Raw genomic sequence first — 23,921 nt, 5'->3', positions numbered from 1 at the left:
TCCACTTTAGCATAAGGGCAAATGCGACTTTTCAAAGCAAAATGCACAGCAAATTTCCTACATTTCTGGACAACACCACAAAATTAGTACGATATAAGCACTAAATAAATGAACTGATACATTGAGTACCTTCGCAACTCTGTCGTATATCTCCATGGCCTGTACCCACTTACACAAACCCTCAGCAGCCGATGACGCCGTGCGCACTTTCTGAGGATCGAAGTCCGGATTAGGAATATACTCTTTCCTGATCTTTGCCATGATATGAGTCTAAAGATAAAATAAACAAATTTCGTCACACAAGTAATACATTAATAAACGATTTTATAACGCGAGCAGTGTAAAAGTTTGTTGAAGAATTATGAATCAAATTTACTTATTCATTCAGGTCATCAATTTACGTTTGACAAGTCAGAAAAAAAGCGAACTTCCATGGTGACATACCGGAATATTGTCTTTGTCGTATTCTTTTAAATTATTGAGAAAATTCATGTCCCCAAGAAGTTTCTTCGATGGGCCCCAGTAGTCAAGTATCTTCTTTCCAGTTCCTGCAGGATCGTTTATCTTCTCGGGTTTAATGTCCCGCATGACACATACAGCTGCCATGACAAGCTTGACGCCAGCAGGAGGGTTTGCCATGGACTTGACAATCGTGATGTCTGCCGGCTGAACATGCACAAAAAACAAAAGAGCCCTGTTATTGTTGACATGACTGGCATTAGCATATTTGTTTAGTGAAATTCATCTTATTCCAGAGAAGAACACAATAAATTTATCCATCACAACATACTGTTGGAATAGTCCATTACACTTGCTCAATTCAAACAGCTACTAGCTAAATGGCCAAAAAATCTAGGGCAGGGCATTGTTTAATATAAAAAAGGAGAAAGGCAGCTTCCGGAAGATTCCCTCCTAAAGGTTCCTGTCATTCCACTTACAGAAAAAATACAACAAACGTGAATGAACCTTAAGAGTGTTTAGAGCAGCAAGGGCTGCTTCTAAGGCAGGAATAGCTTCAGCTAAATCACTCTCACACTCTTCTTTTAATGCTTGTGACTCAGAAGCTTTCTGATTGGCTACGGCCTCATCCTTTCGCACCAGTTCACTGCGAGCTTCTACTTCAGCAGACTCCTTTTCAATTACCTGTGAAAAGCAACCCAAAGTATAATTACCCTCACCATTTTCGTTTTAGCTTATTTACCAAAACATGACAACAAAATGGTTGTTAGTAGCGATGCAGATTTTACCTTCATCATTTTCGTATTTTCTTTGGCGGTTTCCACGAGCTGCGGCTGCAATTCTTCCAGTTCCTTTTGCATATCTGCCACCTACACAAACACCACAAATAAGCTGATAAAAGACAACACAAACCACGCATCATAGAATTACGTCACCTGGGATGCAGCGAATGCCAGTTTCTCTAAGCCTACTTCATAACGGTGCTTGTTACGCATCACCTGAAAGGCACAATTCAGAAGTCCGTCGCTAGAACTTGTTTGTTTACTTGTTGTTTATTTGTTATCTATTTGTTTGAGCAGGTTGATGTCGTGTTTAAGACATGTTCTGACCACTGGTTGAATTTGTTCCTGGTTCAACTTCTCAGCTGCACTTGCAAATAACCAACTAGCTTGACTCCGGCCAGTTGGGATTCTTAACGGTCGTTGTTGAATGTTCTTTTCTGTTGTGATTGTGTTTCATTGGCCCTGAAATGCCCCTGTGGAGAGTGGTCAATTAAGTATGCATTGCATTGTATGCATTGCTTTTGAATATTTATCAGAACCAAATACAACCCCTGACCGTTAGCCGGCCATTTTTGGATCATCATTATTTGATTGACTAAAGTTTGACTTAATCTGCTTTATTGGTGTACAAGATATCATCACTTCACTTTTGAGGGGAATTAGTTTTTTTAGCCGCGGCAGTAGTCTTATGGGTGTTTTGAATGTACTAGTAGTATGTTCTTTCCATCAAGTCAACGATTTAATGTCTGGTCAAAATAAATTAATATATATAGATTTATTAAATTCTCATCCTCGGATAATGCATTTCGCGTGCTCTGATTGGTTCACTCAATCTCGGTTATCAGCTCATATACCTTAGTTTGACCTTATATGGTAAATGGTTGCGTTAAGCGTTGCTAAACTAAATTTTTTTTTCGCCGGCAAGCGAAATTTCTCTTTGAATAACACCAGAAAAGAGAAAAAAAACTTTTTTTGTGGAAAGTTTGGATCAATTTCGTCGTTTAGAAGTACGCGAATAGGCAAGAAATGTTATGATGATGAGCCTACGTCTGTCTGACTACAATGTATTACACAACATCGCATCTTCATCAAGTTTTCTCGATTTCGCTCGGATTTTCTTGCTGTTTTCGCTCGTATTTCGTACTTATGCTTCTGCATAAAGTACAAAATTAATCGTCATTATTACCGTATACAGTTTACAGTGATCAAACAGATTAAACACCTCTGAGCTGACACCAGTAAACAAACAAGCCTTGCAAACAATAATCAACAATTTTAATCAACAACTAAAACAGAAATAACATGCACAGTAATCTCTTTCACAACATTTTCCGTTTCACTGTCAATCTTTACTCCCTCTCTCTTCAGGTTAGAACAGCAGCAAAAATCTTACTAATTTAAGGCACGACTGAATTCGAACATCCTTTTCACACAAAAAGCCTATAAATGAGATGGTTACAAAAATCTCTGTCACCACGGAATTGCAAACGTTTTCAGGCCTTCTTCGTTTTTTAGTGAGTTTTACAAAATATGTTAGGCAGCGAGGCATATATTAAGAAGGAAAACATTACCTGTAAGCTAACCGTTGTAAATAAGTGTTTTGTCTCTCGCTGCTCGTCACTAATGTGATTTCCCGCCAGAAAAACGCGGGTTGCCAAATGCAACGCTGTCACGCGATTTCCCACCAAGGAATATTGCCCGAACACTCAGGCCCCAGAGGCTCTCCTGCCTCCCCACCCCGACAGTCTGTACGGGCGGACGTACATGACGTCATAACGAAAATTTCTCGCATGAAAAGATTTCCCAAAAAATCGTACCCATGGTGCACCGCTGGCGCGCCTCTTGCGCCTAAGCTCCGCTAATATTGCAAATAAATTTTTGCACTCGGCCCGTGGTGCAGCCACTACACCTTCGAAACAACTTGACAACAATACAAGTCAAAGAAAAGCAGGAATGGGGAGCCAAAAATTGAGACAGACACAAGAGTGCTGGAAGCGGTTCCTGAAAGGTGTAATAACTCCATTCAAGGGATGAATGTGCCTTATTCCAAAAGGAATCCCAGGAATAAGGCACACTTATCCCTGGAATAGAGTTATCACGCCTTTCAGGAACCGGCCCCTCGTATGTCATGTAATGTCTAGAGAATTCTCAAAGATCTCGCATCTGATTAGCTGCATTTCTGGAAACGAGCTATCAACTAAAATCCCTTTCTGAAACACAGCACAAAAAGGTTGGATCTGTTTGCTGACAGACTAAGACTTCGGGTAATATGCTGAAGCTATACACACACCTCATCTTGCTTTTTGCCCAAAAGTGTTTTCAGTGAAGAAATCAGCTCCAGATATGACGTTGGAGTAACATAGTTGTGCCTGCCCAGTTTGTCAAGATACCTTAAATAAAGGCATACAGAACTATATAACTATTACCACGATTTACAAATTGATAAACAAAAATAGTCTATTAGTCTAGAGGCTCGAAGATATTTGATTTAGCACAATACTTTTGCATGTTAGTGAAAAGTTGATAAAGCATGGAAACGATAGGCTGAGAAAAATTACAAATATTACAAATGCAATTTACCCCAGGATCCTTCGAACTGTTGCACAAGAAGAACTTACTGAAAATCTAAACTCACGTAGCGTGGCTAGCTTTAATAAGAAAAGTCATGCCCTAGATACGTCTCTAGCATGGAGATGGTGGCTCAAGGATAGCACCTCCCTGAGGTATCAACACGTTAATGACCTCTAAACTCGAACAAAAAATCAGCTATGCAGGCAACTTATCAGAAATGCAAGTAATTTTAATAAGGGTCCTCAAATGTCCCCTTGCAACTTTCCCAAACTTCAACCCGGAACATCCTTCGTGTCTGGAAATACAGACAATTAGCGTCACAAAGTGTCCCCTAAACTAAGCTTCTGAAGAAAAGATAAACAGCTGCATTAACAATAATCCAAAAATGATGCTAATCGAAACACAAATTATTTTTGGAAACAGGTAGCAAATGCTCAAACCTGATAGGACACTTCGTAAAAACAAAATTGAATAACAATTGGCAACCGCCAGTCGCTATTACAAGAAACACAATGAAAGTAAATATGGCACCTATGTTGTTAACAACATAGGGAATTAGTTTGCATGGACATTACCTTTCGGACAGTTGCCTTGCACTAGTGTGAAAGTACTGACAGATAGGTACAACTTCTTTACGTTCATTTTCTGTCATTTCTACATCTTGAAGGAACTTGTTAGCAACCATCTCAAGGGCATCTTCAGGCCAAGGCTGAAACCAACAACATTACACTGCATCAGAGAATGGACGTTCTCACACTAGAGGACGGACAAATCGTCTGACATTTGTTCGTCGAATTTGAATTCCAGACGGTCATATGCTGAAACTTAAATTCATACTACCAGGAGAATGTGAGCACAAATCAGTACATTTGGGAGCAAAGAGAACTGGCACTACCTCGCTCTGTTGCTAGTCTCGCTGCGAGGAAATCAACCATTTGACCGTCTGAAGTGAATTTATGTCGTACTATCGTCGACGTGCTCGTCTCGACGGGCAAATCGTCTTGGTTTGTCGAAAAATTTGTTCGTCCCGTTTGCACATCAGACGATTTGTTCGTCTGAGACAATTTGTCCGTCCAGACGATTTGTTCGTCCTCCAGTGTGAAAACGGCCAATCAATCACACAGTCAATAAATCGATAATTTTCTCTTAGTAAATTAACAAGTCAGCTCTGGTTCTTTTAGGTAACACCTATACATGTACTTCGACTGTTTTGAGCAAGGACTCAAGTATTTTTCTCTTAGGGGCCAACATGAGGAAAGCTGTGATCAACGTGTTTCTCGGCTTAGATATTCAAGTCATTGGGTATAAAGTTGGTCTTGCGGAATATGGTAATATAAAACCAAAGTTCTGTTTGTTTCTTTCTTTTCTAGCTAGCTTAAAGTATTTATGACCAAATTGACCAAAGCCAAAGAGTTTCACACATGCATTTTAGGACGTACCTGAAACCAATCAATAGTACAGCAGTTGATGAGAGCTGGGAACTGCCTTAATCTGTTCCTGAACGCATCACCAATTGGACTCATACATAACATAATGTGAAGATTCTCTTTACAGCAGTTCACAAAGAAATTAAATAATGCCAATGGTGAAAATTCAGCATTCTTGTCTTCAGCTTGGGCTTGAGCTGCTGGGCGAACGCTCTAGACAAGTAAACATCAGAATAAACGCCAAAAAAGAACCAAAAAAATCAACTAGAACCATACAACGCTGACCAGTTGTCGTGAATAATATTAGGTTGGAACATGCATAAATAATAATTTATAGAGCGTTTTCAAATGACGTCACGGCAGCTATGTTGGTGTTCCAAATCAAAGAAACGGCGACCATGTTGGTGTTCCAAACTAATCCTCTGTGAATCGAACTCTATTTTTATGCAAATAGTTTCTTTTGTTTCACCAATTAGCATTTATTTTAGTCACGCGAGTGAAAACGCTCTATTGATCACATGTGCTACAAATAACAGCTAATAATTATATCACAATAGAAGAAATCCATTACCTCAATGAGTTCGGCCTTTTCATCAACAGCAAATAGGTTTGGAACTTCACCAGTGTTTAGCAAGCTGTCCACATCTTCAAGGAATGATTCTTCCTTGATCTGAGTATCGGTTAACAAGAACACCGTGGGCTTCATTTGGCATCCTGCACTCTTTAGCATTGTCTGGAAAGAAAACGAAAAATTAGCATGCCTCTCTTGCCTTCCTAGATCAATATGTGCACTAATGAACCAAAAAGTACATTGTATGACCAAAGAAAGAAGCCTTTGAAAAACACTTCGCCCTAACCTACATATTGACGTCAAAGAGATCAAACACTAGAAGAAAAGCTCCATTATTGGTCTTCAAATATCAAGTAAAAGACTGACCTTAATATCATCCCGCCATTCTGGCAGACCATAGCTCTTAGAAATCTCAGGTTGAAATACATGAAAATCAGCAACAGCAGCTGCCAAGCGGGACAAGGATTGTCTTCCACTGCCACCAACTCCTACAAGCAGAGCATTGCCCCCTGGCTGTTTTAAAATGCGACTGATGCGCACCAAGTGTTCCAACACGTACCTTGAAAAATAGTTTGAAAACACTTGTTGTTGAATTATTACATGTATGTTTCCTCGAATGTTGACCTGGTACAATTCCATCCATTTAAATGGTGAATGTTAAATGCTAAATGTTTTTCAGGACATATTAATCGAAAGTGAGCCAATTTCCATTTGTTTTTACCACAATATTCAACGCCAAAGAAAGTTTTTATTTCAGCGCGTGACCAAAATCACGACAAACAAAGAGCAAGCGTTGTCTATAACTTTCTAGAAATAATTTATGATTGGTTTATTTTCCAAAATGGGCGTTTCTGATTGGCCATTACATTGCGCGGCAAATTGACGAGAGCATTACGCGAGCAGCGTTGTCTAGACTCTTATCGACAACGGCAAATTAGCCAATCAGATTGCGAGATTACAAGCAATTGTAGTATACATTAATGTTTCTCAGGGTAGGAAAGGAACCGTGCTGTAACAACTATTCTGTCGAATATATACCTAAAGATAACCAGGTTCATTTGCGTTTTGTGTGTTTGATTGTACTCCTCTAAGCAATGCTCCACAATCTTGTAAAGATCTTCAATCGATTCCACTTCTTGGTACAAGCGATCGTCGCCGATCTGCAGATAGCGACAGAAGAAATAAATCGTTGGGCTATATGCGGGTGCTTCAAACACACAGACTACACAATGAAATAAATGTAAATTTGAAGTGTGGGTTATAGACGAAATGGAGAAGTGATACTCCCACTTAAGGACGTTCGCGCGAAAATTTTCTAACATTGATTTTTTTCTGCAAATTTTACCATAGAAAGATGATGAGTTAGTGATGCCAGAAATGTAAAAAAAATGGGAGTTAACAGACTTCGTTTTGGAGAGAACTTGCCCGGAAGAACACCCTGAATCTGAAAATCCGGTTTCTTTAGCGAATAAGGCCACAGTGCAATTACATCTTTGAAGTGAAATGTTCTCTACCAAACTTTGTTTAAGTGGACCCATCAAGTGAATTTACTTAACTGCTGAGGTTCCTTAAAGAACAAGTTCGCATTTGGCGACCATGGTTTCATGCGCCTTGCAGCAGCAAGATGGCAGGATTCCATGTCCCGAGGACAGAAAACTTGTAAATTTTTAAACTTCCCACATTGATTTTTTGTTCATTTGTGGACAATGTGGATTGTAAATTATAATTGTTTCTGAAAAGAAAAGTAGGGGTCACCGAACATCCAAGATTGTTATCATCGTTCATTTCAGTATTTTGCGCGCACGCTCGATGCATGACGTGGCATGTGAACTTGCGTGCGCTGTAAGGATGCGCAGTAGCAATAGGCGCGAACGTCCTTAACTGGAAAATTTAAGTAATTGTCTCTCACAGACACCTGGAAATTTCAGGTGGCTTCAACGGGATTCGAACCCAAGACCTCTGCGATGCCGGTGCATCCAGTGCTCTTGGGAGGCTCTCTCGTGAAAAAAAGCCTGCTAGGCCTAACGGTTGATCATAAGCTTACATGGATACCACATGTTTTGCAAACCAAGAAGACCTTTGCAACCAAGTTAGATTTTTTGAAACGAACCAGATTCTCACCAACGAAGGTTCGACGCGAATTTTATTTTAAACTGATTTTACTATCCGTAGAGTATGGCTTGGTACTGTGGGGTGCATGTAGAAATTTATGGAACGTTTACCCTGTAGAGAAGAAAGAATTATCTTCAACTTGCCTACTTTGTTTCTAATCTACAAAATGGATATTTTTAAGCTTTTCTATAAAGCGCACAATGATATCCTGCCAGAATGACTATCCAAGGACATCTACTCTAAACTTTCCAATTCACTGGTCTGCTGGTTCCAAGATCTAAAAGCAGATATATATGAAAGATTCCCTCGCTTTTTGAGGTGCCGTAATTTTGTGGAACACCATTTGTTTAAACGAGCCTGGATTCTTACATAGAAACCAGAATGAACTGTACAATCAATTGAAGACAAAATATTATTACAGAAACTTTAAATTTAACGTAGTTTCAGCTTCAGTTGTTCGGTCCCAAAATGATGATTTTATTTATATTTGACTGTATTCACTGTAAATATTGTACATATTTGATGTTAGCTAGTAAATACATCTCTTTAATTTACACACGACCCCACAAGCTCGTTAAATTTTATTATTATACATGTAGTCTCAAAATAAAGGTATAATAAAAAAAATTCCTTCTGATCTATGAAGCCACTCAGTTTGAGCAGGTCAATTTCTTGGGCTCATGCGTTCCCGCGAAGGACTGGATGAAATAAATGTATATTCGAAGTTCGGGTTATACACGACATGGAGAAGTGATCCTTGCATGTATCTGGACAATTTGAGCAATCGTCTCTCATAGAAACCTGAAACATTCAGAAGCATGGCTTCAACGGGATTCGAACTCGTGATATCTGCGATGCGGGTGCAATGCTCTATCTTCTGAGCAGAGGTCAGAGGTTCGAATCCCGTTGAAGCCACCTATGAGATGACAGACAATTGCTCAAATTGTCCAGATAAATGCGATGATCACTTTTCCATTTACATTATAAAATTACTGATTGTCTCACCGCATCAGGATTAAGAAAATCACAGAACATCAAACTTCTCATGTCATCCTCAGATGCCTTCGAAACGAAAGAAAAAATAAGTGGATTGGTCCAGGAGCAGCTTATTCTAGAAATGTTGCCATTAATCTTCAATCAGTATAAATATACTTTAAGTATAAAATAATAACGCTTAAGAACGTCTACATCGATGAGATAATGGCTTTAAATTAATTTAGTCATTCAGGAAATTACAGATTTTGGTAAACTGTTCCAAGTCCTTATGGCACTAGGATAAAAAGAGAATTTACTGAGTGAGAGAGTTTTAGTTATACGTATCATTTGATGTACCAAGTTGCGACAGCGTGAAGCTCTTATATTTCGAAATATTTGGTAGGGATAGCAACATGCCCTTTATAGATCTGATAAAAAATAAACATTTGTTTGACAAATCTACGATGTTCCAATGAGTCCCAACCCAGCGCATCAAACACTGGGGACACATGCCTAAAACGGGAAGTAGCATTGTAGACAAATCTAGCCGCACAACGTTGCACCATCTCTATTTTCTCGATATTGCATTGTGTATAGGGATTCCATACACTGCTAGAATACTCCAATTTAGGGCGCACAAGGGTAAGGCATGCGTTCTTCTTGACCTTCGAAGAACAACCAGATAAGATTCGTCTGAGGAGACCGAGGGTTGAGTTCGCCTTCTTGCAAATATTGTCACAATGGTTGTTCCAGGATAGATTATCAGTAATATGCAAGCCTAAATAAGTTGCAGAAGGTACTTTTGAAATAAGCTTGCAGTTCAAAGAATACTTAAAGTCAACAGGAGTTTTCTTACGAATTATCCCAAGATGAAAGCACTTAGATACATTAAAGGTAAGTTGCCAGGGACTTGATGACGATGCAGATCTTCCTGGAGAGTTTGGCAGTCATGCAAGGTTACTACCTCTCTGTACACAACACAGTCATCCGCAAACAGGGGTAGACTTGATTGAATAGAAGATACATCACTTACAAATAAAAGAAATAACATAGGACCTGTGGGACCCCAGAAACCACAGGCCTTGATGAAGAAAGGATCCCATTAACTGAAACATTCTGTGTACGATGTGACAAGAGAGCTTTAATCAACGTGAGTATTTGACCTCTAACTCCATACAAGTAAAGCTTAACAAGTAATCTCTCGTGGCGCACAGAGTCAAACGCTTTCGAGAAATCCAATAAGATGACATCAGTTTGAGTACGGAAGTTGATACCTTTCGCCCAGTCGTGTATTGCAGAAATGACCTGCGTTTCAGGAGAATGTATCTCCCTAAAACCATGTTCTTCGTTAGTTAAGATGTTATTTGAAGAAAGATGTTTGGAAAAATGGCTGAGGATGATATGGTCCATGATTTTACAGAAAATACTTGTTAATGAAAGTGGGCGGTAGTTTGATGAGTCAGATTTCTTCCCTTTCTTGAAAATTGCGGTACCTAGGGCTCTGGATCAATCAGACGAGAACACACTACACTCATGACAAATGAAAGAGAGCCATGTCGAAACTGGTTATGAGACCTCCTTTAAGACTCCTGGGAGTTCGTCAGGCCCACGTGCGTTCGTAGGATTCAATTGAAACAATTGTTTGAACACCCCTTCAGGTGAAATCTGTAGGTCTGAGATTGATGAAAAAGGCGGTGTGCCAGTATTGGGAACTGGCATCTGCTCCTGTGTGAAGACAGAATGGAAGAATGAGTTGAGAGTTTCAGCTTTATCCTTATCCAATACACTTAATGATGAATCGCTGTTCTTTTGTTGGAGGAATATCAAGGTTCTCAGATTTGCTGTTCCTCACATATGACCAGATCTTCTTTGGATTGTCTTACAGGCTGCTGCCAACAACATCGTTAAGATAGTGGTTATGAGCCTGCTTGATTAGACTCGAAACCAGGTTGCGTTGATGCTTAAAAGCTTGCCAGTGTTGATAGATTTTAGAACGAACAGCCTTTGTATGTAGACGGTCTCTTCTGTGCATCTCTCTCTTGATCTTATTGTCAATCCAAGGTAATTTAAATTTTAGGCGAGATGATTTTTGTGGGATAGATTGAAACATTCCACTTGTAAAGGAGGCTTTAAAAAATTTCAAGTTCTCTTCAATAGATCTCGCTTCAGGATTTGATGCAAAAAAATCCTCTCGGCAACTTTGACATAAAATCTCTCAAGCCATCAAAGTTCCTGTTGTTATATAAGTACACCTTGTGAGGAGGCTTGATTGACGTAGTAGGCTTCAAATTAGCTTCCAGGATGACAGCAAGATGATCACTCAGCCCAGTCACATTTAATATGTCACCAATAGAATTTGGATAGGTAGTCAATAACAAATCCAAAACCTTACCAGATATGGAATGTCAACAGAAATATAGAACTTGAGGTATTCATGTGTGTAACAATGAAGAGACAATCATATCCAAAACATTTACACCCTGTGATTAGCTGCAAATGTCAATAATAATGCTTCGTTCAATTCTAATAACCAAAGAAGCCATCAAAATACATTTCCACATGGACCACTTCTGTAGTTCTCTTACAGAAATTTTCTCAAAACACCTGGAAACATTTTTCGACTGTCAGCAACTGCCTGTGTTGATTCCATGACTAGGATGATATTTTGCTTCGTTACAGATCCAAACTGCAGTTCAAGTACTTTCAAATAATATACTCAATGCAATGTTGAGTAACACTCATGTTTCATTTTTGTAATCAAGAAAGGTCATGAAATAGAGCTGATATTAAAATGGTATACATCAAATAACAAAACTGCAATGACTAAAAAATCTCTAGGTGAATAAACGCCAACTGACAAGCTACAAAACGTGAAGACAAAATTCAAAATATCTTTAGTGATTGGAATGACGGGACCTTCTTATATTAGCAGGAATACCTGCAAATGTGATAGTAACAAAGGTATATCAAAATAATAATGCTCACAAAATAGACAGAAAATTCAATCGTAGATACCGATTTATTGTCAGACGATAATCGCTTAAAGAGTGAATCAAAGTCATCTTTTAAGTGCTCCTTAGTCACAGTCTTAAGCAAACTGCAAAAGAGAAAAAGGCATGAATCAGATACTATCACGGGACTCATGCATGGCAAAACGAAACCACACGTGACATACCTGTGTAACCAAGCCCTATCCTTATCATCAACCAAACGATCGTAAAACACTCGATACACTTCATGTATCCACAGCCTAAAACAAACGCAATGGAAACTGTTTTCTAAATAAACTACAAACAGGGAACACTTGCTTTAAGTACGTCAGGAAACCAATTGGGGGTATTCATAAGGAAAGATTCTCTTTCACTCTTGGAACCTCCAATTGATTCATTCCCAAAGCCGATCAAGGAAAGCAAAAACAGGGGACAGAATTAAACGTACGAGTTTGGCCTGGGAGGTTACTTTAGCCACTTTCTTAAGCATAATTGTCCGCATATAACATTACAATTGTTTTGTTAGTAGTAACTAGTAAATGATAATTGCAAAGATATCTAGGCAAAACCCTTCAGCCAAAAAATGAAAAAGACAGTTCGTCATTGTACGCTATCAACACATTGCTTCGTTTTCAATCTTTATCAATCGATGATAGAAATTGTTTTAGGCGGTTCTGAATCACTGATGTCTTATTCTCAAATCTTACAAATGTCATTTGTCTTCTCAGGTTCGCATCACAACATTTATTTCCTCATAAAAACAATTTAAACGATTTAAACAAACTAGCAAACAAAGCATTACTCCATACAAAAACAACTCAATACCTGTTGAGAGTTTTCTTATCAGTAAGTGCATCCTTTTTTATCAGCAGAACCCCACGAATGACGCGAGAAAAGTCTCTCAAGTTAAATGTGTAGTGTGACTTAGCAGGAGTGGGTAGCAGATTTGCCATTGCTTGCTTGTACACCTGACCAAATGCCAAAACATCAGATGTGATTCAATTTGAGACTGATATTGTAATGAGTCAAGTAAAACCGTTATACAACTCCCTTTTTTAGTCTGTAATAACTTATTGGCAGTTTGGGGATGACACTTGGCCTCATAAAATTGAACCCTAACTAACCTGCGGATCTGCACCTCATTCGTTCCCTAAACCCGACGTGGGTCAGCCTAGGAGGGCCTAACGCATTTGCTAACAGATTTTAGATAAAAACGTCGGATTCATTAGTTCTATTCTGATATGTCGGGAAGAGAGTTTTTGGTCTTCCTTTAAGCAAGACACGGCATAACGTTGATGTTTACATGGAAGGTAAACTCGTGTGGGATACCATTCAGAATAGAAATAAGCATTTTTTTGAACGAGAAAATTTGTTTTTATTTGGTTGCAACAAAGCACTTAATGTCTGGCCTGTTTTGCCTATAGCCTGGATGTTTCTCTCCACCTGCAACCTTACGAAAACATCGAGACATCCATTGCGACAAGATATGAACTGAATATTTTCCTTTTTTTTGGCCCTTTTTTCGTCATGGTAACGAATAGAGTAGTGACTTCTAATTTTCCTTATTTGAATTGACAGCTTGTAAACCTAGCACTGGATGCAAAAATAAATCTTGCCACTACAAAATGTTACAATTATTTTCTGTTGCAAAACGCCATTCATTTCAGGATGAAAATGAGTGACATAAAAAGTGAACGACGTTTCGATGACTCCATGTCATTAGGAATACAAAACCATTAGGAATATAAAACCAAAACGTCACACGCAGTCGGATTCAGTTCGCGCCAAACTTTTTACACAACAATTAAATACTTTAACACCTCTCCCGAAATATCTTCACACCATTTTCCCTGCTAGCAGAGGTCTCATTTCTTTTTGCTTTCGCTGGGCTGACGAGTACGGGAAAAGAGAACTCTGCCATGGGTCGAAACTCATTGTGTTGAGCATGCGCTGGGGTTACTTAGCGAACGAATCATCATGTGAGACTTCACATGCCAATAAAATGGCGGGAAACCCGCGCTCAGCGAATTGGGAATGTCGCACACGCTGGCTAATTCTCCGCTTTCATTGCGTTCACCAAAAACGCCGCAAAAAGGATAGAAATATCATCTAAAGATGATTGTTATCTAATCTGCGGCATCGATTTTAAATTATCTGGACAAGGAAGCTTTTTTCACACCTCCCGTATAGCGGGACTCGAGGAAAATTTAAGAACTCTTCTTGGAAAGTCTCCAGATTTTTCCTTGTCATCCCGTTGAGTTTGCAAAAGCTGCAAACGAAAGCTGGACTATGTAATCAAGAGAAAAGTTTTGCTGGAACAAGACAAAGCGGCTCCCATCAAGAAGTATCCAGAGAACAATTCTACAATTAAAAGGGCAACAGAAAGCGCCGAATAATCGCCACAGAGATACAAACGCCTATCCAAAGAAAGTCCCAGGGAAAGTACGGTCTAGAAAAACTTTCTCTGAATCGAAAGTTCTTTACCTGTATTGTCATACTTGACCACTCATTTGGACTAACGCTCCAAAATGGGCAAATTTAAATTGAAAGCCGCCATTTTGTTCTTGTGTATGCAAACGAGGCTATGACGTAGCAGTAGTCAAGGATCTCTCCGGATGACAAAATGTACTTGACGAAAAGAAGAAAAACACAGGCAAGGAGAGCAATACTTTGTAGACTTGAATCTTAATCAAGAGGCTAAATTGTATTGATATTGGCTCTACCTCTGAACAGATTTACTTCGTGGTCGTTAAACAGGGTTTTATATCTGAGTTATATGCAGGAGTTTTACAAAGCGAAAGAGAGCTTGTAGTGCTATCCCGCGCTCATTGCTGTGAAATAAATGCCTGGAAATCAAGTTTAATCTGTCTACCGTGGCTTTCTACGAGATCCCTGTTACAACTTCAAAACAAACGATCGATTTATATATTTCCATCAAATGGTAAGAGTAAATCCTCTCAGTAGTTTCTATACTGCTAAAAAGATTTAACCACATTTCAAGTTACGTTTATTAGTGCATAACACTGAAAGTCGTCTTTATATGGCTTGATTCAGTTTCCTCGCTCCAATATAATGATATTTTGGACTATTTGACTGAGATTTCCGTATGAAGCGGATGGCACCAAGACCAATTGCAATACATGTATTCATTACCTGAAGATCCCGCTTGAAGTCCTCCTTGGTAAAATGACATACCCGCTGGAGGAATCCATCCACGTTTTATTTTCGACGGCCAACTTTTCTTTAAATGTTAATTTTCCGATGTAAGCTTCGATTTTTTTCTTATGTGTTCTCAAGTCTAGACATGTGTCTAGTTTCATCCCCCTCGAAAGCGTACACCCCAACAGCGGTAATTGTTGATATGAAAAAGCCTTGCTCCGTGTATTGTGCAACATCTGAAAGTTTCGTCGTCTTATTCTAAATTAAACGCTTCCTCGTGTGAAAGTAAACAAATACGTTTGCTGAAGCATCGAAGACGGCTGTCGCTGAAGGAAGAAAGTGAAAAAGGTACGCTTGTCGAATATTTCTTTGTCGCATGTTCAAGGTTTTTGTCCTGTATACACTTGCTCTGGCTCATTTTTGCCGCCTAGTTTGATTGACTAGAAAATCTATAAGTATTAAGTGACTTGAGCTTCAGTCACACTTATGGCCTACATGGTCTACTACCTATTGAACCACAAGACAGTTTACCATAGTTCTTCTTTCATTTGAATTTCTCGAAGCAGAAAGGTCACACAAGAATGAGAAAGTGATCGGGGATCGAAGAACTTGGTAAGGTCGTTTGTTGACTATTGCTACGTCATAACACGACATATCCAAGGTGGCGCTCTCCAAGTCACGAAAGAGGCAACTTCAAAGTGCTCATGTCACATTTTAACAGGGAACTGGACAAAACGGCAATTATTTTCGACTTCTTGCATGGGGAAAAGTTTTCGTAATTTAGAGAAACTTTTTTCTAGACCGTACTTTCCCTTTAAGGAAACCCGCTAAATCAAGGAAAGCAGGTGTTTTCCATTGAGCGTCGGTGTCGAACGTTTGAAGGGAGCAGAAGTTGTTTCTCACGATCACACGTATGTAAATACCTATGAACTTGATTCTACATTCCAGTACGGAGATGCGCTTGACGTTGATCAACCGTTAGGATCGTTCCTTTCGCTTTCGCTTTCGCTTTCGCTTTCGCTTGGGGAAGATTTCGACTCCAATATTGACTCCAACCCAGTTAAGGAAACCGAAGATTCAAAGGATAGCCCAGAAGTTACGGTCGATGCTGAGATGTCAGCAAACACTGCAGCTGCAGTGGATGAAGTCAAAGTTGAGATGAGAAATGTACATCCTTATTCCGAACTTAATTAAAAATACATGAAACTGTGTAGGCAGACGTCAGAAATCCTTCGTTTTTACGGAGAATCACATGAGAATTTCCAAATACTTACTAAAGAACTAACGAACAATTTTAAGCATACGTAGGATTAAAATACTAGTTGCGAAACATTGTGTATTCCGGGATGGTGTCGATCGCACACACACAATCCCATTGCAAGTATTCTCTTCTTTTTATCGATTCTGTGCGTAACTTAGAATATACAATCTATCATTGTCTGTTGGCAAATGGAGTTGGTATCCCCAAATTTTACGTGTGAGCTTAGTATTCTAGTTGAAGAAACGGATCCGATTTTTGGTTATCTTCAGAAAAAACACACATAGCTCTGAGCGTGGAGAGGCGTCGCAATATACAATGTGAACTTAGTTCAACCCACTCCCTTTTTGCGCGCCGACAAAGCCTTTGCCTCCGCTGCAGGGATCCTCTCCTTCTAGCGTATTTCGAGAACCAGCATGTATCCCTCTCTATCTTCAAGACGAAGTCATCTTATGGCATGAGACTTAAAGTGCCCCTGTGATCAAAAAAACCACTTCCTTTTTTCCTTCAGATTTTGAAAGTGTGTTTGCTTAACACCTGACTGGCAAAATTTTGAGCTTTGACTTTTATCCAAAGGCCGTTTACTTTGAGTGTAAGTTTCGGATTTCACGGTCCGCCATTACTCACGTTCAAAACTGACCGATTGGATCTCAGAGGGTTGGATCCAGGGAAAAGTGACGTCAGAGGCTCACTAGCTTAAAATTTCAGCGTGTGAACGCAGCTTATCATATATGCAAAGCGTGAGTTTAAAAGTCTGAAAGCCCAAAACCCCCGTGCTGCATATTAATTCTGTGGCGTACACACGTATTGCATTCTTAAACTAGTGAGCCTTTGACGTCATTTTCTCCTCGATCCAGCTCTCTCAAGAACATAATGTTAGTAATGGCGGACCATTAAAGAGGAAAATTACAGTTAAAATAAAGAGGTGTCTTTTTGAAATCAAGGCTTAATTAAAACGTGGGTCACTTAGTGTTTTGTTAACATAGTTTTGAAATCCAAAGAAAAATATGAATTGATTTTTTGGTCACAGGGGCACTTTAAAATATTTTGCTTTTTTCTGTCTTGAGGACGTGCAAAAATACCAACTATTTGGCATAAGGGGTTCAGAGCATTAGAAATTGAAAAACGAACCCCAGGTTCGATAGGCCTAGTAACCAGCATGGGAAAAATGTGCTAGAAAACGTTTCGCGTTTTATTACCAGATTATCATAAATTATCCCTCTGGGCCAAGAAATGTCAAGCTGTCAGACAAGAAAACTGCCTCTATAGTGAAATACATGGCCCTAGGGCTTCCCAAGTTGGCAATTGGCAGCCTTGCTGAATACGTGTACAGACTTCACTGATGTCAAGAATATTTTGTTCAAGAAAATAGACCGTATTCCAAAATGGCCGTCATTTAAATATTCTTTTGTTGTTATTCAAATTAGCCCTTGATGCCTCGTTCTTGAGCTGAAAATTCAAAAGAATTTTTGCCTTGAACGAGGCATCAAGGTCTAATTTGAATAAAAACAAAAGAATATCTAAATAGCGGCTATTTTGGAATAAGGTGTATGGAGGAGGAAATGCTGGCGATTACACCAACAAAGGAACCAAGTGTTCTGAGGCAAACCCATCACAATGTTCTACCGTCCTTTAAGCTGGCTGCATTTGTTCAGGAGTTGAAAACAAAAGCTCCTTTGACAAATGAGCTGCTCTACACCCTTTGTGTCTCCAAGGTTAAAAAGCGCAAGCTGGGAAATAGGGAGCAAGTTAATAAAGTCATTGCTACAATTGCTGCAATCATGCTTCAAAACCGATGTCCACAGATCTCTGCTTTGGTGCACCGTATTGGATTGATACTCCGCTTCTCCGGGGCAGGGCAAATGGTTAACATTTAATAATAATGATGATGATGATGATGATGATGATAACAACAATAACAAATAATATATGAAACAGAAATCTCATATCAGGATTATCTTGACGTAAAAATTAATCTGTAGAAACTCTGAATACATAAAAAAATGTGTCAAACTTACATTGTTACCTCTGGTAAGTAACTGTTAAGCACTTAGCACAACTAACAGCATGCCTATTTTGATTATTTAGTTATTTTCTTACATATTACATTTAGAAGTATGCCCACAAACAACTCTTTTAGTCCCCATACAAACTCTGCATTTTGCACGGTTATGAGAAAGAGTTTGAATCACACTTGGCAGAAATATTAACGAAATGTTGTAGGTTGCTATTAAACAATAATAGGTTCTGTCGTTGGTTATTGTTCCCTGCCAGACATGACATTAGATGAGAACATTAGTATTGTTCAATAGTCCAGGTTTCCAACACTGATGTGAAAAATTTCTGTAGGCACCATTTGTTAGGGGCAAATTGAAAAAACACAGTTGCGGTTGCTTCTTGGTTGCCTTCCCAAAAACGAATCCCTAAATGAAGACATGGTTGACATTTTGGAGCACCTCCATGACACATATGTGCCTATGACACCAGTCCATGGTAAAAATATTCCTGCTGACATCGTTTGTCTTGGTGGTGACCAACTCACCGAAAAACGTGCAAGGAATATCCAGAAGGCACGATCAGATGGCTGCAATGTTACTGAGAGATTAGATGGGGTTTGGACGAAGAACGAGGATTGGCATGGCATACGCATTGCATACCAGGTGTGGTCCATTTTTTTAACAATAATTGTCAATTAGTATTTCACAGAAATAAACGGTCGGAATTCTAACGAAAACAATTTTGCGAAAAAAGGCAAATCTACCCAAGGGTAGAACAGGTCAATTTTTTTTAAGAAATTAACTTATTGTTATACCACTGTGTGGTTTTTTTGCAGCTGGCTGTAAACATCTTGCGAAAGTCAAATTCAGTTACGGACTGGGGAACACTGGCAAGCTTTCATTATTGCAGCAACCCTCAATCATTTTGGAATGAAAGGTCGAGACAGTCAACTAACAAGGAATGTAATGCCAGAGAATCTAAAGACGTCCAGCAAAGAAGTTCAAAGTGCATGGCTTCACAAAGAAGTAAGTTCAATGCTGGATAAGTTTGTCATGCCTGCAGTTTCTCGCCTTCCTTGTATCATCACAGCTCAGGACCCTCTCCCTGACTTACCCTGCCGTGGCAAAGGTTGCAACAGAACCTTTAAGTATGGGAAATGTCGTATTTATCATGAGCAAAAAAGGCATGGCCTCACAGTGGAAGACGATATGCAAACAGAGGAAAGTAAATTGAATGACAAGTAAGAAGATTTTGTGTATAACTATGGTTGCCTACACCTTAGTATTGGTTTACTTACCAGAAATGCAGACGACTTTGTAAAGAAAGGAGATGGTGAAAGCCTCTTGAGAGTGTGGAATTTTCTGTCCGTCTTGTATTGGACAAACAACCATACCAAATACGCTTTGGCAGCACTTCGGCTCCAGGCATCACAGCTTGGCTTGCTTACCCCAAGACAAGCACATAGATTGAAATGGAGCCGTTTTGCTAACAGGAAAGGGGGGCAAGCTAAATGCATATAAAGGGACCTTAGCTTCGAACAGATCGACAAGTGTAACGCAATTGAATCCTCAACAAAATCGACAGGCCCTCTTCTAGGACTGCTGCAACAATCCAAGCAAGTCCTTAGTCAACACACCAACAAGGTTAAGCAGCAGACATTTGTCACTGTACTAGAACAAATTCACAGGAAAGCAGATGTGTTCACTTTTAAGTCCGAAAGGAGATATACATGCTTTCCAGTGATAAAAAATGATCTGTACAATGGAGTTAATGTGAAGCAGCTACATCGTTGGATTTGTCGATACAGACAAAATGCGGCTTATTTATAAGTATTAGTCCTTTGTCTTGGTTATCTAGTGGTTCCCATGATTGCTGTGATAGATTTTCTTTAATAATTGACAATAGGTTACTTTTGTGTTGGCATTTGTCAGAAGCTTTCTATAATTATCGGAATAACAAACTTTTGTTGACCAAGTGTTCAAAGCAGAGACATTTCAATGGAATTTACACCTGGACCTCATAATTAAGAGTACACAAGATGTACACATACAGCAGAGCCAAGCTATCTTTAACAGAAATTTCATCTCCAACTGCAACAGAGAACTTGTTCACCTCCATTTGGAGTTAAAAACAGTTGGTTCTACTTTGATATTTATACTAATTCCTTTTCAAATGTAATTGTTCAATTTTCTCTTTCTTAAGTGAGTTTTGGTCAGACATTGGGCAGCCAACAAGTACGTTCCTTTCACATTGCAGCTTGAGCCTTTATTTCTGTAAGTCTACTAAAGACTGCTGTCTTCATCAAAACTGCTTTCGCTGATATCACTTACATAGGCTGCATCAAGTAGGAGAGGATCACCAAAAGAGGATCCTAAATCACTCACCAGACACGCATTTGCTACAGACATGTCATTAAAAAATATCTTTTACAACCAGAATGATATCATTAGCCAACTGTACATTGAAGATGGGGAAATTCTCAATCAAATAATCTGCAAAGAATATGTGTTGCAGCTTACCAGCTATTTTCAGGATAAGATCTGAGCCTAGAGTCACATAGGATAAGGTACCACTTGTATCAATGTCTGTCAGAAGTTCAATGAACAATTTGCGTTTTCCCTTGGTCCACTACTCGATTTCGTGATTTCTCGGACAAGCTGGTGTCCACATTCTGCATTGGCTCGGGATGCATTACAAATGTACGGCCCTAGCACTTGCAAAGCAGAGTGCCCATATCACAGCACTTGTTAATGGGACACACGTTTCTTTTTCTTTGAAATGTTTCAAAAGGACCTTACGTCGACACTAAGGTGGTTTTCACATAACCTCGCAATTCTTTGTGTGAGTAAGGTGGTAGGGCTTGTGATACATCAAAGCATCACATGCTCTACCATCCCTAGCCCCTCTCCCAATCTCTTTCACATAGCTTTGTACCTCAGAGGGGATGCCATAGTGAATTATACATTCAACATCGGGAATATCAACACCCATACCCAACGCTCATGTGGCAACAATGAGTCGAATTTTGCTGTCACTCTTTAAAAACTAGCTCAACACTGTTTCCTGGATTGATAGAGGTGTCTTGCTGTAAAACATGGCATACAGCTGACTGTCTGGTAAGCTTTCTAAAATGTCTCCACAGACATTGATTGATCTGCAGTAAATTATGGTTTTTTTCATTTCATTTCCCTTGGTGTTCAACTCCACAATAAGCGATGCAAAGGTATCATCAAGTTCTTCACTTCTATCCAGTTTCCTTACACTAAGTCTAATATTGGTCTTGTCCGGACTTAGGTGGATGACCTTGACATCTTCATGTGCAAATTATTCATTATTTTGGTTCTCATGCTTTTTCCTGCAGTAGCCGTGAGGCACAAAAATGGATTTTTCGTGAACCCTTTGACATCTCCGACTTTCCTATATGCTGCTCTGAATGGTGTGATACTCAACCCCCTAAGTGTCACACAATGAGTGCAAAAGTAGTTATTAGAGTAGTACATATTAATGCTACATGTACATGATAGGATAGCAGAGTAAGGATACATGTATGTTGCGCAGGTATAAAGGCATTTTCAATATATAGCAAAGTAAAAAAGATCCTTTACTGCAGAATATCCTGCCACTCTGACTTATTTGCACAGTATTAAATTAAGTCAATACTATTTTGTATTCTGACTGGTTCTTCAAAGAATAATGCCAGCTAGTAACAATAGTAGTCACAAATAGCAGGGAGTTCTGCTATAACTATCACCAATCTTGGATTAGTGAAGTGCGTTCGACAGTAGCTTTGGAAGGAAAGAAGGGAAGGGAAAGAAACAATGTTATAGGACCAAAGTTCGAGGATGCGAGTACATACTTTACAAAACCAGCTGCTACTGACAAAGAATTAAAACATCTAACAATATTGGAACCCACGAGGTAACACAAGAATAGACTGTTTGAGATCAGTAGTGGATGATTAGCACAAGGATGCATCACTACAAATTGGTTTGTTGTGACCTTTAGAACACTGAAAAGTGTAGTTGAAGGGATGAAATTGAAGGAAGAAATTTTACTTGGACAAAGATAATGGCTATTTCACAAAAGTAATCTATTTTAAAATGAGAAGTGAGGCAAATGAATTACAAAAGGAAAGCACCAAGCTATAGGTGGAGTAGGCAAAACTACAATGAAAAGGAAATTGAGTAAAAATGTGAACACAACAGGCCATGGAAAGCTTCTATAGAATGCAAGATAGGGTCCAGTTTGTGAATCACAAAAGTTAAGTGCTTAGAACTAAACTAACAAAACATAAACGACTATAAATAGAAAGGAGTCAAAATTTAAATTTAGCATGTAAAGGTTTTTGTTTGTTAATGAAACATTCTCATGTAATACGTATAGGTAACCATATGATTTTTTTTGTGCAATTTGCAATAAATAAGCACGAGTAAAGTTTTTCAAAGACGACCAAATTTGCATGAGCCCGTAGGGTGAGTACAATTTGTAGTCTTTGAAAAAATGTACAAGTCCTTATTTGTTCCAAATTGCACGAGAAAAATCATTTGATTACTCATTAATAATATAAATGAAACAATTTGAGATGGTTAAGCAGAAGAAACGTATGCGTATAACACAAACAGGGAAAAATTGCGCCATAAATTTCGCCATACAGCACGCACTTGATTTTAAAACAAAAGATTTGATTGGCTCTGTCCAAACCCTAATGTTTATTAGCAAATCAAAATCCAGAATTTCGATTTGTAATTTGCACTGGTATTACACGTTTTTCACTCTGTTACACTTGATCTGCACTGCTCTCCGCCAATCAGCCATGACGTCATGAACGGGCGTACGTACGTCCGTACGTCCACCCCCATGTATGCCAATGTGACCAGTATCATGCTAGTTTACAGCATACATCTTTGATATTGGACATCCATGTTTTGATCAATTGACACCTGTCAAAACAAGATTTCCGCTGACCAGTATCAAGTGACCATATCGCGGGCTCAAGCTTAGAGCTCACCGAGGTCAGCTGTTCTTTCTTAAGTTGACCGCTGACCAGGTACTGGTTTTTGATTGGAGTGCAGGCTCAACCTAAAGGTTAACTCACCTAAAACTAAGCGAGGCTTCATTTTTCGCGCGCTTTCTGTAGCTCGAAACCGTTACACGGCCATGCTACGTCAACTATAGTTCTTACACAGTCAACGCTTTTCGTGTTCAGGTGGGAAACGATTTGGAAAATGTTTTCTTTCTGCCTTTTCGCTGGTTTCAATCCAGTTTGACATATCATGATAGCTGTGGTCCACACTGGCGGCTTTGCAGTTATTCAAGTCAAGCATCGGAGGGATATAAACTTCAAGCTGAGTGTTTATTTTTAATTTGCTTAGAGCGCTTTTTTCTCTGTATTGCAATTTTTGGAATAACTTTAGAAGCTCTGATAAGGTTACATGATGCCTGGAGGACCTATGACTAGAACAGAAAACAAAGAAGAGCGAAAGAGAACGACAACGACAAAACCATGCATTCCGGGTTGCTGAACACTACTTCGGCTTCTTCAAGCTCCTTCATTCCATCGGGCTTGTCAAACAACTCTGAATCTGGTCTGAAATTAACGTGCTGAACTGAGAAACAACG

At 39.1% G+C, this 23,921-nt stretch overlaps 1 protein-coding gene and 1 pseudogene across 2 annotated transcripts in view; one reads left to right on the top strand and one right to left on the bottom strand.

Moving 5' to 3' along the window:
- LOC138000821 (dynein axonemal heavy chain 12-like) overlaps positions 1-23,921 on the bottom strand; it is a 249,655-nt gene that overhangs the window by 46,777 nt on the left and 178,957 nt on the right. For both annotated transcript variants that reach the window (XM_068847482.1, XM_068847481.1), the window contains 15 exons: positions 12,713-12,855; positions 12,073-12,147; positions 11,913-11,994; positions 8,928-8,984; positions 6,849-6,970; positions 6,177-6,369; positions 5,811-5,972; positions 5,252-5,452; positions 4,388-4,521; positions 3,532-3,631; positions 1,395-1,457; positions 1,248-1,328; positions 967-1,143; positions 445-666; positions 130-270 (listed from right to left, as the gene is read on the bottom strand). In XM_068847482.1, coding sequence (XP_068703583.1) covers positions 130-270; positions 445-666; positions 967-1,143; positions 1,248-1,328; positions 1,395-1,457; positions 3,532-3,631; positions 4,388-4,521; positions 5,252-5,452; positions 5,811-5,972; positions 6,177-6,369; positions 6,849-6,970; positions 8,928-8,984; positions 11,913-11,994; positions 12,073-12,147; positions 12,713-12,855 — 1,953 coding nt within the window. The remainder of the gene's footprint in view (positions 1-129; positions 271-444; positions 667-966; positions 1,144-1,247; positions 1,329-1,394; positions 1,458-3,531; positions 3,632-4,387; positions 4,522-5,251; positions 5,453-5,810; positions 5,973-6,176; positions 6,370-6,848; positions 6,971-8,927; positions 8,985-11,912; positions 11,995-12,072; positions 12,148-12,712; positions 12,856-23,921) is intronic.
- LOC137999421 (uncharacterized) lies at positions 17,855-20,131 on the top strand (annotated as a pseudogene).

Source organism: Montipora foliosa, chromosome 4 (assembly GCF_036669935.1).
Source record: "Montipora foliosa isolate CH-2021 chromosome 4, ASM3666993v2, whole genome shotgun sequence".
Taxonomy (NCBI): domain Eukaryota; kingdom Metazoa; phylum Cnidaria; class Anthozoa; order Scleractinia; family Acroporidae; genus Montipora; species Montipora foliosa.
The sequence above is the reverse complement of the archived record's forward strand: the minus strand, read 5'-3'. Positions and strand labels throughout refer to the sequence as shown.